Source organism: Pelobates fuscus, chromosome 2, assembly GCF_036172605.1.
Source record: "Pelobates fuscus isolate aPelFus1 chromosome 2, aPelFus1.pri, whole genome shotgun sequence".
Classification (NCBI taxonomy): Eukaryota; Metazoa; Chordata; class Amphibia; order Anura; family Pelobatidae; genus Pelobates; species Pelobates fuscus.
This window is the reverse complement of record NC_086318.1, coordinates 13491498-13507371: the sequence shown is the minus strand read 5'-3', so window position 1 is coordinate 13507371 and position 15874 is coordinate 13491498. Positions and strand designations below refer to the sequence as shown.

The 15874-nt window shown below is 37.9% G+C and overlaps 1 protein-coding gene across 1 annotated transcript; it reads left to right on the top strand.

Annotated features, from left to right (window-relative positions):
- Positions 1 to 393: 393 nt before the first annotated feature.
- LOC134586089 (serine/threonine-protein kinase N2-like) lies at positions 394 to 15667 on the top strand. The gene is made up of 19 exons (XM_063441599.1): positions 394 to 477; positions 2155 to 2209; positions 3157 to 3287; positions 5673 to 5832; positions 7089 to 7274; positions 7927 to 8036; positions 8487 to 8630; positions 9151 to 9226; positions 9701 to 10595; positions 11232 to 11355; positions 11571 to 11707; positions 11824 to 11899; positions 11990 to 12081; positions 12183 to 12365; positions 12580 to 12642; positions 12908 to 12984; positions 13426 to 13568; positions 14205 to 14315; positions 15473 to 15667. Exons 1-19 carry the CDS (start codon positions 394 to 396, stop codon positions 15665 to 15667), a joined length of 3042 nt encoding a protein of 1013 aa, XP_063297669.1.
- The last annotated feature ends 207 nt before the right edge of the window (positions 15668 to 15874 follow it).

Sequence of the window (15874 nt, the reverse complement as noted above, 5' to 3'; positions counted from 1 at the left end):
GAAATTATCTTAATTAAGGGATCATTCCTTATTTTATAACTTAGTTTATTAAAATAAAAACATAAAGTTATTCCGGCGTATTACTTCAATAACTAATTCTCTATTATTTGTAATGTTAAAAAAATATATATTTTTCTATCCGGTTCCTGTTAAAATCTGTACTAATAGCCTTTTTCTAAACGGAAAAATAAACAATAAAAAATCTTTATTGGATCAATTTTCACTTTTTCACTTTCATTTGGATAATTAGAATAGTAGGTAAGCAGACATTTAAATAATAATAATAATAATAATGTTATTAAATAAATATATCTCTCTCTAACTATATATGTGTGTGTGTAGATAGATAGATAGATAGAGATAGATAAATAGATGGATTTATTTTTTAGTATAATGGGTGGACCTGTGATGTGTCAAATTCTGATTGTTGCTTGTGACATCACTGTGACATCATCCTTGCTGAGCACAGTTCAGTCGGTAGACATTGCAAGTCAGAGATAGCTATAGATAGTGTGATTGTTCCCTGTGACATCACTGTGACATCATCCTTGCTGAGCACAGTTCAGTCGGTAGACATTGCAAGTCAGAGATAGCTATAGATAGTGTGATTGTTCCCTGTGACATCACCGTGACATCATCCTTGCTCAGCACAGTTCATGCAGTAGACACTGCTTAGACAGTAGACACTGCTTAGCTGCTGTGGTGATAACGTAGCTAAAGATGGGAGATAGTAGAACTATTTTCTCGTGTTTTTCATGTGTATGCTGTGATGTAAGTAAAAGACTTGATTTTCTGTATAAGGTTCCAGTTCTACATATTATTATCTGAGAGTTTTATCATGTTAAATCCCCAGTGTAGTCTAAGATGGGATATAAAGAGAATACAGATGGGACCCTGTATATGATTATTAATAGGGAACACTGGGGGGGGTTACACACAGATCTATCATTTTATTCTTTCCTCAATATTTAATCCTTTCATGGCTCAATATTTAATGTCCCAAACACAGTGACAGCATATGGTTACTGTGTCAGTTTTCGTGGTATGAACTCCTTGCCCTTTATTCATTTCAGTTACTGATATGTCATGTGGAAGTATTATAGAGTATTGTTATTAGGATGTTTACACACACATATATCCTGTATATGTATATAATAAATATATCAGGAATGAAAGACAGCACTGAGACACAGGAACAGACACTCAGCACCAGATCAATAGAAGCGGGGTCTACCATAGCAGACAGGACCCAAGGTGCCGACCCCAGAGTCCTCCCAAACAATCCAGCACACAGTAACCGGGTGCAAGGTGTTAGTAGGGACAGCACACACTGAGACACAGGAACAGACACTCAGCACCAGATCAATAGAAGCGGGGTCTACCATAGCAGACAGGACCCAAGGTGCCGCCCCCAGAGTCCTCCCATACAATCCAGCACATAGTAAGCGGGTGCAAGGTGTTAGTAGGGACAGCACACACTGAGACACAGGAACAGACACTCAGCACCAGATCAATAGAAGCGGGGTCTACCATAGCAGGCAGGGCCCAAGGTGCCGACCCCAGAGTCCTCCCATACAATCCAGCACACAGTAACCGGGCGCAAGGTGTTAGTAGGGACAGCACACACTGAGACACACGAACAGACACTCAGCACCAGATCATTAGAAGCGGGGTCTACCATAGCAGGCAGGACCCAAGGTGCCGACCCCAGAGTCCTCCCATACAATCCAGCACATAGTAACCGGGTGCAAGGTGTTAGTAGGGACAGCACACACTGAGACACACGAACAGACACTCAGCACCAGATCATTAGAAGCGGGATCTACCATAGCAGACAGGACCCATGGTGCCGACCCCAGAGTCCTCCCATACAATCCAGCACATAGTAACCGGGTGCAAGGTGTTAGTAGGGACAGCACACACTGAGACACAGGAACAGACACTCAGCACCAGATCAATAGAAGCGGGGTCTACCATAGCAGGCAGGACCCAAGGTGCCGCCCCCAGAGTCCTCCCATACAATCCAGCACATAGTAACCGGGTGCAAGGTGTTAGTAAGGACAGCACACACTGAGAAACATGAACACGTTGTGAGCCTTTTCTTCTGGCTAAGATCCTGTGAGTTTCTGATTCTTTTTATTTCTACCTTTTCAGGTCAGCGAAACGCAAGTTATTGATGTTATCGAGCAAGGAGCAGGGGAACATCCAGGTACATTAAAACACTCTGTGTGTGTGCTATTATTATTATTATTATTATTATTGCCATTTATATGGCACCAACAGATTCCGTAGCGCTTTACAAAATTATGAGAGGGGGGATTTAACCATAAATAGGACAATTTCAAGAAAATGTACAGGAACAATAGGTTGAAGAGAACCTGCTCAAACAAGCTTACAGTCTATAGGATGTGGGGTATAAAACACATTAGGACAGGAAATAGCAATCAAATAAGGTGAGAGTGTAGCAGAGTTGGAGGAGAGAGTAGAGTGCTGCCCTATAGGAGAAAGCAAGAGATAGGTATGTAAGGAAGACCAATCAGGAGAGGGTTACAATAATCCATGCGGGAAATTACTAGAGCATGGACAAGCTCCTTGGTAGCATCTTGCGTAAGAAAGGGGCGGATGCGGGCTATGTTTGTAAGATGGAATCTACTGGATTTGGCAACATACTATATGTGAGATTCAAAGGTGAGGCCAGACTCAAGTATGACACCAAGACAGCGTGCTTGCAAGGATGGACTGATGTGGATACCACTAACACATTTAAGTACATATGTAAATGTATAACCATATATCATATCCATGTCACATATCCCATTAAAGTTACCAGACTACACATCATTAAAGGACCACTCCACACTTGAAAAAAAACAGGAAAAGGTAAGATACAGAGGGAAAGCATCTATGATTCACAAGTTATTTCTTACATTATTTTTCAATAATGTTTGAATGAAACATTATGAGACGAGTTATTCCATGATGGGTGTCTAACCTGTCCCTTTAAAATAGTTTGTGTATGAAACAGTGCCTGATACATGAAGAAATATGCAGAGAAACCTTATAGAAATGACCTGTTTAGTTCTGTGACACCTGAAGCTACCGTGTCAATATCCTTTTTACCATTAATATAATAAAATATAGTAATTTGTCTCCTAGCAACACCTGCTATAAGCACATTGGAGAATCGCATTGAGGAGCTCGGCCACCGATTTGTGATCGAGCGTTCCGTGGCTGAAGGAGCCAAACGTGCCATCAATGCATTCGATCATGGAAAGCCACTTGTTGAGGTCAGTTATAAAGTTTATTCTTTTAGCCATTTTATCCCCAGAACGAATAATGGGCTTTCAATGTCTGTCTGGGGGTTTGTTGGCATTAGCCAAGTAGCCATGGTTTATTATTATTATTATTATTATTATTATTATTATTTATAAAGCGCCAACAAATTCCGCTTGATAAATAATATACAAATTACACATTTATATTATCTTTTCTGAGATTTTCATTGTTTGAAGTCTTTGTTGGACCATTTGTTCTGTATTTTATCCTGTCTCTATAATGCTTTATTTAAAGGGAATCTATAGTGTAAGGCAAACAAAGTTGTATTCCATACACTCTAGTTCCCATTGGCCGCCTCCTACCTCACGCCCTTTCTCCTTCCCGTGTTACAAAATCCCTTTTAACACTTACCCGATATCTGGAGGGGTGGCTACTGCACATGCATGGTGAGCGCCGCAAGTAAATTAGGCCCTCCCCATAGGAAAGCATTGCTTCAGTGCAGAGTGTGAGGGCGTCCAGCATCAGACTACAAACGTCGCTTTAACCAAAAGTCTCTTCTGGCTGTCTGATTGAGGGAGTCTTAGTCCTGTAATGTAATCATTGCTGTTTCTCAAAAACTACAATGATTTACATTGCAGGACTAAGATGACTAAGGAGGACACCTCTTCAATGAGCTAAAGTGGTCTGTGTGCTTATAGTGTCCCTTTAAAATTCTCCCAATTGTTTAATTCCCTTTAGTTTTATTAAAAGCCAATAACATGTTGTATGTTCTGCATTGATCTGCCGTTATACCCACTTTAATCTGTAGAAACATACATACACACATTCTGCATTTAAGTTATTTACAGGTTTTTTTTAATGACAGGTGCAGTGTCGCCATATGGGCAGGTGAATCTGTACCTATCAAACCATCCCCACCCTCTTTAATAAAACACAACACGTCTGTGTATGGGGAAAATTGTCCACAGCTTTTATTTAACATAACATATAATAATAAATAAAAGTCATTGCCCTCCACCTATTGCTGTCTTATAATTTAGCAGATCTAATAATAAATAGGGCAATGACTAACCATAAATAACATATAATAATATATAACACATAACCAATAAAGTGCCAACATTTTCTTAACAGCCCAGTGGTGAGGGTATATCCGGATCCCCCCACTCATCCGAGGTTCTGAGCCACCTATGGACCCGAAATCTCTCAACACCATAACCAACTTATAACTCCAATTCCATGTCACCATTCCTTTTTACCTACCCCTTGCTCCTTTTCTAACTACAAAATCCCTATCCCCCATTTTCTTCCCTTTACCAGCTCCGCCACAAGCTCAGACCTTGATCACTTAAGACTTCTGAGCTCCACCACCCTGCAAAAACAGTGCCTGGCTAAGCCCTTCTTGAAACCCCAGATTCAACAAATCCCAACCCACCTCTGAAAGGTGCATGTTGTCTTGCCGGAAATACCCAGCCAATCTATTCTCCAGTTCCCTGTGCCTGACCACAAGCCCTCCAGCTTCAGAATAAAGCTAGCCATTAAACTGATAACCTTACATCGACAGTGATCAATCGCGCTGCATTCCTCGCATGCCACCATCAAAGTCACGGTACAATCTCTGACCAGATGACCATGGCCCCTGGTACCACATCCCTAATCCAGTTGATATCTGTCACGTATTCATCCGCTTATACAAATGTGGTTAATGACATTTACTGTCCACACAGGAAAAGTTGTGCCGAGCAGCAACCTAATCCACAGAAGGGTTAATGCTGAGCAGCAATTATGCAAATGAAACCTGATAACTGACTTTGGGGTCAAAGGCCGGTTACAGCCTCTCAGATCTAGAGGAGGGGTATTTAGGCCCAAATCTCATCCTGCTCAGTGCCCTGTCGTGCTTTCCCTTGTGGTTGTTCGAGAGCGCGTTCCTGTTTATAGTTTTCTACCTGGTTTTTGATTTTGGCTTTGTTTATTGACTTCTCTATATTCTGGTATCCTGACTCCTGGCTTTCCTCGTCGCTGTGTCCCTTTCTGTGTTCCCTGACCTCGGCTAGTATTTTTGTACGTTAAATCCGGCCATTATAAGGACCTACATTCTACTAAAATGCGGTTGCTCCAAGGGGCTACAATAAACTCTGACTTGTAGGGAATTAAAATCTGAATTACAAAACTGAGATAAACATAGACACACTGTGACTAAAGCCGAGATTGGAATTTCTCCAAATCACTAATTTTAGTTTAAATATTTGCAGTTCAGATTTTGATTTGCTACTTTCTAGACTTTAGTGATTAATCCTGAGTTGTTATACATTGAGCACTATACAGAATTATAACCATTTATAAATTAAATGCAAGTATTGCCCACACTCTTTTTTCCATTTTTTTCTTTTTAACAGGCTCAATCAATATTAAACCAGGCAAATGAAAAGCTGGACCTCCTTAAATATTCCATGGAGGAACTAGTGAAAGAACTTCCTGATAGCCATCCCAGGAAGAGTATTACCACCGAGGAATTGTTCCTCAATTCTGACATATCCAAGCCCACAGCACTAACGGGTAGGTTCTTTTGCCTCTGAAAGATATTTCAATAAAGGAAAGAAGACAAATATATTTAATATTGAAGTATCAGAGCATCTCTGTGAAGTCTGTCTACTGTGATCATGCAGTTAGTCAACCTATATTCCAGCAGACTTAATTCTGTATGACGTACATACAAATTTAAAGGTGACCGGTGACATTTTTTTACATGACAACAATATGGAACCAGCACACACATAATCTGTCATCAGCATATTTAAATATATAATATATAAATATAAATAGTTACCATAGATATAGAGCTCTGACACCTTCTACCTATGTTTTCCAGATCCCGTATCTTTACGAGAAAGCATTAAGGTTCCAGTCTAGTGGGCTTTTTTAGTCATTACACTTATTTATATTTATCTTTGTGTGTCTTTTTTTGTATAGCACTATTTTTATACATATTTTGTGGGTTATTTTGTTCTTCATAGTCCACCAATTGGACTTTTTGGCCAATCTATTAAAAAATAAGTTTTAACAAACGAATATTTCACTGAACTGTATTTCAGTCATATATGCACCTAGTTGCATCCTCCATCTTTTCTCTTTGTGTACATTTATACCGGGGTTAACCCCCAAATCAGGAGGTTCTGCAACTTCTGGCTCCATTCCAGTCCCTTCCTTTTTCTTTTCTTTTATCTTCTAAATTACCGTATTCTCATGAATTCTGTTTTACTTTTTTGGCGTAATCTAAGTCTAAAGGTTAATCCAGAAGTGTGTTCCTTGTGGTTACAACTTCTATAGCGTGGACTTGTTGCATTCTGTTCTGAATTACTCCTGTGTGTGTTTAGAAATATCTACAAATATAGATTTCTTCTCTAATGGCACAAGTGACATAAACCTTCTTTGAGGATCGAGCAGGGACCAAGTGAAGCTACTGAGTTTTTATCTGTTTATAAATTCTGTCTTGGTTGATTTATATCTGATAAAGATGTAAAAGCTGCCTTATTATTGAATATTCTGTGTGCGCTACTTAGACCAACCATTACGTTCCTTGTAACATAAGGGGCATATTTCATGGTTGATGAAGGTCTATTTCTTTCTATAAATATGCCAGTTTACAGAGATGATAAATTGGTGGTGGAATCCATTTGGGAATCTGATATTTGATTATTGTAGGAAATGTATTGAGTGAACATTTGGTGAGAGGATAGTTAATATATTCCTGTGATGACACAAGTGAAAATGTAATAGTCATTGTAACAATATTAATTCTGATTGTTTGACAGGTACCCTGAAAGTGCGAGTAAAGGGCTGTCACAATATTCTGGAGAATGTACCTGGCAGACTAAAAGACCCGTCAGTTGTTCTCCCAGGAAGGAGGACACGTCGTGGAAGATTCTCATTAATGAGCCGGATTAGAAGAAACAACCATGTCTGCAGTCAAAACACCCAAGAGACTGTTGACTTTTCCAGTACAGTGATTTTTATCTTATAATTCCCATTATGTGTCCAGTTGTAAGAAATTATGACGTATCAATTTCTTACACAGTGACGCTAAATAACATCACTCAATATCTGGGGTGTCGAACTTTTGCTCTCCCACTTAGCCACTCAAAGGAAAATCAACCTGAATAATTATATCTCGGTACTGGGTGGTTGCAGGTTGACCCCCAAATAAAAAAAATTTAAAAGTGCTGCGGAATATATAAATGATAATAATAATTACTTTACCACATTTAAACTGGGACTCATCATACAAACTCCATCTTCTACATTACTCACCAAATAGAAAAGGCAGAGGACAAAAATATAATTTTCAACATGTTTTTCGTTACGATGTTCTTGTATTATTTTATTTCACATATCTCCCCTCGTTTATATTCTAACCATAGTACCTGGCCAGCTACACATTTGTTGTTTGTTTAATTTCTTTTTTACGGAGTGCAGGAGAATAGACTCCCCAAATAAAATCAAACTCCTAGAGCTTTGGTTAAAGATAATAACTTTATATTGCCAGGTGTATTTTTACAATTGCTGTGTGTTGATTACATTCTCAATAAGAAATGTTCTTTATAATAAAATACTCTTAGCCTTTTAAGTTGAGTTCCTGAAATTTCCTTACAGACGAGGTCCGTGCTCAGCTGAAGATTGACAATATTCCAGTGGGTTCAACCAGTTGGAAAACTGTGTCGAATCCATCATGGAATGAGAAATTTAAACTGGAGTTAAATAAGGTATGAATGTCATTAAACTCGAGTATATTCACCCTAGAAAGAGAATTTTTTTTCCAAAATATTGACTTGAGTGAAAAATAGAAAACAAAACCCCCCAAAACATTGTCTTGGTGATAGTTTTCAGGCTAAGTGGATGCCTGTATTATTGTTTTTATTTTGTGTTAGGAGGAATATTACATTCTAAATCAACATCCATTGGTGGCCCCAGGAAGAATTTATACTAATCCATAAATCTGCATATCCTGTAAAGAGTTGTCTAAGTCAGCATAACTGGAACTCTTTTTCTAAACCTTTTAGGACCTTAACGTGTCTTCATCCAGTTATGATTTAGAGAGTTATTATACATTGGGTTTGTTTATCTTAATTTAGAAATAAAGATTTTTTTTTTTTATAGAATCAGGGATATAGATGATAACTTTTCTTTCTTTTGTTTTGTTAATGTGTACATAGTCTCGGGAGTTAGAATTATCTTTATATTGGCACGATCGGAGATCACTGTGTGCCACAAAGACGCTGAAGTTGGAAGAATTCCTGGTGAATCGGAAGCAGGAACTGTGTCTACAGCTGGAGCCACGGGGCACCCTTTTCATCAAGGTGAGAACCAATCTCTGGCTACCATCAACTTATAGCTATTTACCTATTTAAATGTTTTAATTATTCAGAAAATAAAAGGATGATTAATTTATCCAACATATTTCTCTAAATGTAAAAATATAAGAGCGCTATAAAGGCTATTGACTTAATATTAACTTGTACTGAAGTGTAAATGGAGTTGCAAAATATGTCCGCTATAGTCACAGCTTGACTTAGCTCAACTTTGTTTTCAATTCACACGTCAGTGTTTAGCGAATAAACCTTTCAATGTACGTCATATTACCTACATGACCGCTTATAGTATCTTAAGAAATTTTCTATTTTTTAGATAAAAGACACTGTATCAAATGCTAAACTGTTTAAGTAAATGAAGGGCTTTGCTTATTGTGATTAGCTGTAGAGGAAGAGATTTGAAGCTGTTTATTTTCCATTTGTGTGGGTTTATATGTTGGTTTGGCACAATGAGGATATGATCATTTCCTTCCCGCTGTTAACTATTTTGTTTTTTGTTTTGAAATAGGTGACATTTTCCAATGCTTCCATCCAGAAAAGGCCAAAACTTCAGACAATTCAGAAATTCTTCTCTAAAAAACAAGGTAAGTGTTTGTTTAACATGTCTCGCATTAAATAGCAAACCGCCCAGGGGCCTTTCAAGGCATCTATGAGGCAGAATTGGTTACTATTTGGTTACTGACAAGAAGTGAACCCTTGTACCCCAGTACTAGCCCCCCGTGTGATAGAAAACTGATACATGTTCATCCATTATAACAGCCATAGCGCAGGATGTACATCTTATACCATATGCAGTATACACAGATTACATTACTTATACCTACCTGAAACTCATTATTTTCATTGGATGCCAGTCCTCTTAAACACTAAACATTGTTTCAATGTATTCATTGTGAGTTACGGTTATTATAATATGGACATCTTTGCTGAAACAAAGTTCTAGGTTTGGAGATTATGTTACTTTTTTTTTCTTGTTTTTGGAATGCTATGAATGTAATTAATATATTTACTACTGATCATATACAATACTTATATTTTGTTCTGTGTTACTTTTATAGAAGAGACTTTCCAGTCCACTGCAGAGGAGGATACAGCTATTGACGTCCTTCCATTGCCAGTATCTGACACTGAGAGCGTGGTTCCATCACCACCAGCTGTCGATACCGATGCAGAAGAAACCATCAAGTCCACATCAGAGGAGGATATAACATCTGACGTTCTTCCATTGCCAGTATCGGACACTGAGAGCGTGGTTCAATCACTGCCTACTGTCGCTAACGATACTGAACAGACCATCCAATCAGCTTCTGAGGAGGATATAATATCTGGCAGTCTTCCATTGCCAGTATCGGACACTGAGAGCGTGGTTCTATCACCGCCCGCTGTCGATACCGATGATGAAGAGATTATCCAATCAGCATCTGAGGAGGATATAGTATTCAGTAGTCTTCCATTGCCAGTATCAGACATGGAGAGCGTGGTTCCATCACCGCCCGCTGTCGATACCAATACTGAAGAGATTATCCAATCAGCATCTGAGGAGGATATAGTATTCAGTAGTCTTCCATTGCCAGTATCAGACACGGAGAGCGTGGTTCCATCACCGCCCGCTGTCGATACCAATACTGAAGAGATTATCCAATCAGCATCTGAGAAGGATATAGTATTCAGTAGTCTTCCATTGCCAGTATCAGGCACAGAGAGCGTGGTTCCATCACCGCCTGCTGTCAATATTGATACTGAAGAAACTATCCACTCAGTATCTGAGGAGGATATAATATCTGGCAGTCTTCCATTGCCAGTATTTGAAACTGAGAGCGTGGAGTCATCACCACCCACTGACAATACTGAATCACAAGAGACCAGCCAATCGGTGTCAGAGGATGGAGCTATTGACGTTCTTCCATTGCCAGTGTTTAACACTGAGAGCCAAGAGTCATCATGGTCAATTAGGTATTTTCACATATTCATCTTTCTCATCAATGCTGTTAAAACGGCTACACATTTACCATAAACTCCTTATTTGCTCCCCTTTACCACCCCTTACTCCATTTTATTTATGTATAAAGCTTGTCTTTTATTAAAGTTATTCTTTATGTACACAAAAACTTGCGTGTGAGAGTAAGATGGGTGAGGTTAGAGCAGTAAACATTTTTTTCTGCCCAATTCCCAGCATGCTTATCATTAACATTGTCTACAGTTTGTTTGTAACAAGTAAGCTTACCATAGCGAAATATTTTTATAGAACGTTTATGAATTACATTTTTTCTGACGGGACTTGAAAATTCTTCCCAGCAGAATGTGGAATTCACCTGTTACCAGAGTGAAATACTGTAATTAATCACGGCAGATCCTTCGTGATTCCATCTGTAATTAATCAATTGATTTCACACAATACATAATCATCGTGTCCTATAAAACATGGCAATCTACAACTCTAGTGATAGATATTCCAGGGGAATCCCTTTAACATTGCACTGGATGTTACAGAATTTTCCACTAAGACACTGTGACTATAAAGAATTGATGATATCATATAAGATCGAAACGGTGCCATCTAAATAAATACTGTTTTCTTCCTTCTTAAAGCGTTTCTCCTGTAGAAACATCGGACACTGAATCTGAACCAGAAGAGTCTCCTGTTGCATATCGTACATCTTTTTGCAGCGATCAGCCAGGACTTCATGTTATAATCCCAGATATTCTGTCTCAGGTAAAGATATAACGTTTTCTACCTTGCTTATTTTGTTTTTTTGTTCCGCTTTAGAACAAACTGCATTATTGATGAACATGGAATAATTGCAAGCTCGGTGTAGAATGTTTTCTATAAAATCATGGGTTTAGTACATAAATTGGATCCTCAATTATTTTATTACAACAAGCGCTAATGGAACGTTGTTATTAATAATGTTTAACTTTCTTTTCCAGGATTATGGAGCAGGACAAGACTATTCTAGGAACTACACTCCAAGCCAAGTGCCATGTAATACACCTCTACATGATGGCAGAGTGTCCAATCAGGAAAACAGTGTCCTTCAAGATCTGGAACAGTCTCAGGACCCACGGTATGATAACTTATACTGTGTGTTATAGGAGCATGTTTTTGGGTATTTGTTTTTTCATCAGGATGGGAGCTATATGAGTAACTATAAATATGAAAAAACAATTATTTTCTTTGCAGCATTCAGCGAGGAGTACAACTGAGCCTCGATGATTTCCAATGTCTCTCTGTGCTGGGCAGAGGACACTTTGGAAAGGTGGGTTTCGGGTAAATTCCAATTCTAGTGAGAAATAAAAGGTGTCTAAACAAATGTTATCTAACAAATATATATATTTTTAACGTTCAGGTTCTACTTGTTAACTACAAAGGTACAAACACCATGTTCGCCCTAAAAGTCCAGAAAAAACGAAAGATAATTGCATCTGATTCTATCGACTGGTCAGTGGATGGAGAATACTCAATATGGAAATATATTGGATGGTAGTCCTATTTGTTGTTCGCAAAAGTGATTAATTTAGTTATTCCGTTTGTATTTCAAGTCTTAAATATGAGAAGAACATCTTTCAGACCATAAGCAGCACACGACACCCATTCCTTGTGAATTTGTTTGCAAGTTTCCAGACTGAAGATCTTGTCTGCTTTGTGATGGAATATGCCGCTGGTGGAGACCTAATGTCAACTCTTTATAAAAACATGGCATCTTTTACAGAAAGCAGAGCTATGTAAGTATAGTTTGGGGATTATGATCACCCAGCTAGAACTCCAAACAAAAGTTAAGTTGGACTACAAGTTCAGTGAAGCCTAGACAGACACAAGACAATGCAGGAAATATGTCTGAGCATAGAGTGACAGAGGTTGGTGCAATTAAACTGTCCAATGGTACAAAAACTAAATTTCCTTCCCCAAGATAAAACAGACTTATTCTATTTTCTATAGGTTTTATGCAGCCTGTTGTGTGCTCGGCCTCGAATTTTTACATCAGAACAAGATTGCTCACAGGTAAGTGTACAGGAAAAACTAAAGATGGACATACATATATTGTCCCCAGAAATGTTATCTGTCTTATTTACTGTACTGTCATTAAAATATTGTCTGTGGCTTAATTACAGTAAATAGTAATATTATTATGTTAACTTTATCATAAATTATATACGTCCTTAAATCTAACCTTTTATTTTTTCTAAATAAGAAAACCATGTAATCTAAGTACCCTTTAGTGACATGTAAAAAATAATAAAAACTCCAATTCTATATTTTAATCTAGAGATCTTAAATTGCGGAATATTGTTGTAGACAAGGACGGTTACGCCAAAATTACCGACTTTGGTCTTGGCAAACAAGGTAAACATAATGTTATATTTAGCTAACGTAATTTATCACAAAGTTACAGAATTTAACATTAGCCACAGACAAATAACATCCAACTGCAGACCGAAATAAAAGTATACATGAAACACAAAGGAATGAAATCAAATATTGGTGTAAAATGAAATAAGGGGCCATTGTACAAATTCATATCCAGTGAGAGGCTAGGTTGGAACACTAGTCAGAGTAGATGCTGGAACATAATACAGATTCGTAAAAACCATGGAAAAATCTGTATGTAATTTCACAGAGAATCTGCAGATACATCACACTGACTCCTTGCAGCAATTTTCTAATATCAATTGGAAAAAAAATTACATGAAATTATAAAAAAATAACATAATGTATATCAGCAAAATAAATCAACATCTATCTGTGTCTTTACCGATGTACATTTATACTCTCTCTATTTACGAGGGATGGGATTCCTCGATAGAACCAACTCTTTCTGTGGCACACTGGAATACATGGCGCCGGAAATATTTGAGAGAAGACCGTACACAAGATCTGTTGATTGGTGGAGTCTGGGCGTAGTAATTTATGCAATGCTGTGTGGAAGGGTAGGTATAGCATATTACCAATTTGTAGGATTCCTTCTTTGGAAACCAAAAATCCTGGTGTGATGTCATCCAGTCTATTGATGAAACTGATAGTATTTCAAACTATAGACTGGTCAAGGTTAAAGGGACAAGCTGAGCACCATAACCACTTCAGCTCATTATAGTGCTTATCTGAATATCATAACCCAATACCTCCATCTCCACTTTATCTAAACTGATTTTATCTCTTTAATACTTTCTCAAATTCTTAATATTGTATTTATTGTTTCTGCTTTGGAAAACCATTTACATTAGAGAAATTACCCACTGTAGATTCCAGGCCAACCCTGCACAGTGGGCACTCTCTTTGTCACAGTTTGAGAAGACCGTGTGCCCTCTCTGTGTGGGCCGTTCACACAGAGCAGATTATGGGCTCTCAGGAGTGTGAGTGCTATAAACGCTATTGTCATCTTGCAACAGTGTTTAATGGTTTACATCAATAAGTTGTTTTTTTCATTACTCTCATTGCAGTATATATCATTGAGTGTTTATTTTATGTGTGTGACAATTTCTAGCAGGATAATCACTATTTTGTAACAAAAAAATGAACTTCTGCATCTTACAATATGTATCTAAAAAAAAAATGTTTTCTACCAGTTTCCCTTTAAAGGTAAAGATCGAGAGAAAGAGATATCGTATAAGGTTGTAAACACCGAACCTGACTATCCGGAGTTCCTGTCTGTAGAAGCATTTTCAATAATAAAAAGTGTAAGTTGCCAACACATGTTTAGTGATTTCTGATTTTGACATATTGAGTAAGCGGAGGTCAGAATTTGCAATCACTGTTGATGAGTGGATTGCTGACGAGCTGCCTTGGGATGAAGGAAGTCTGAGAGCTGTTAGATTAGTAGTTATGTCTGGTAAAAGATAAGAAGACTGTGGGTTTTATAGCTCTTGGAAGCTCCAGGATTAAAGATCCTGCATGTAGCTCTGTTTCTAAATAATACAGCTCGTATGGCTTTAATGATGTATGACATCACAGCTCAGCGTCTTACATCATACAACCCATCACCTTGTTTGAACTCTGACAGTTGTTAGAAAGTGACATATAAGGTATATGGAAAGGGTCAAGGCATTGGGGGAGGTTTGGAAGGATTTTACAAAAAGTAAATCATATTGTTTCTTTTTTTTATATGAAGAATTTTACTCTTATCAATTATGCACATTGCTCCATAGAACAGACACGTTTCATTCTGTGGGTCGATCGATGCGTACCCCTGCCTGTTCCGCTCTGTTGTAGCTGCTAACACTGTGTGTGAATGTGGGCTCGGACAGTTTGAGTGGTAAGGCTCTGAAAACAAAGCTGGTCCTCTGTAAATACTGTGTGATTGGCTGTAACAAAATAGGACAAGCAGTCACAAACACATGGATCTAGTTAGAGATTAAAAGAAGTTAAACTTATATTTGGGGAATGAAATAAATACAAGCAGTAAGCATGACTTGTGCCATCGATCATTGCAGAGCAATTTCTGGGCACCAAACACGATGCCATTGTGACATGGTGCCTACTGTGTATTGAGCTCTGTAGTAAAGTATTCAGCCTGAGCTGATAAAGGCAGATTTTACAGGACCTGCAAGAAAATGCCTTTAATTCTCAGTTTTTCAGATTAAATAACATTTTCCTTTCTCCTCCCCCCTTATGCAGCTTATGAATAAAAATTCCAGATCCCGTCTAGGAGCCAGGATTGGTGCCAGTGCTGTCAAGAAACATCCTTTTTTCAAAGTATGTCCATGTTGTATAAATTCCATCTATGGATGTGTAGATATAATGGCCATTATTCTAAATGATTAGTTTACTGGTTAATATCGTGGCACACCTGATTTATTGTTCTAATTTTTCTTCAATCTTTTTTATTTTTTAACAGGGATTAGACTGGAGTGCATTATTTTCTAAGAACATCATACATCCGTTTGTACCATCCATTGCCGGACCAGAGGACGTCAGTCATTTCGACAGAGCTTATACAACACTGGACCCCATTCTAACACCACCGGAAGAATCACCTTTAGAAGACCAAGACCTGTTCCAAGATTTCGACTGGGTGGCCGATTGGATTTGAACATTGAGGCAGAAAAGGATGGACTCTGCTGGAGTAAACATATTAACATCTGTCATTTTTTTATTTTCTTTATTCTGTCATTATTTATTCTAATAAAAGCTTGATTAATATTTTCATTGATGTAGTATATGTGTGGAAAATGTGTCCAACAGAAGAGCGACTGTTTTATTTTTTATTTTTTTTTATATATATTTATTAAGAATTTTG

Excerpts from the sequence above, each read along its gene's own strand:
- LOC134586089 (XM_063441599.1), top strand. The coding sequence starts at position 394 with ATGGGTGGACCTGTGATGTGTCAAATTCTGATTGTTGCTTGTGACATC. Across the intron at positions 9,227-9,700 it reads ATTCTTCTCTAAAAAACAAG|AAGAGACTTTCCAGTCCACT; the intron begins GTAAGTGTTTGT and ends TTACTTTTATAG. Across the intron at positions 12,082-12,182 it reads GCATCTGATTCTATCGACTG|TCTTAAATATGAGAAGAACA; the intron begins GTCAGTGGATGG and ends TTGTATTTCAAG.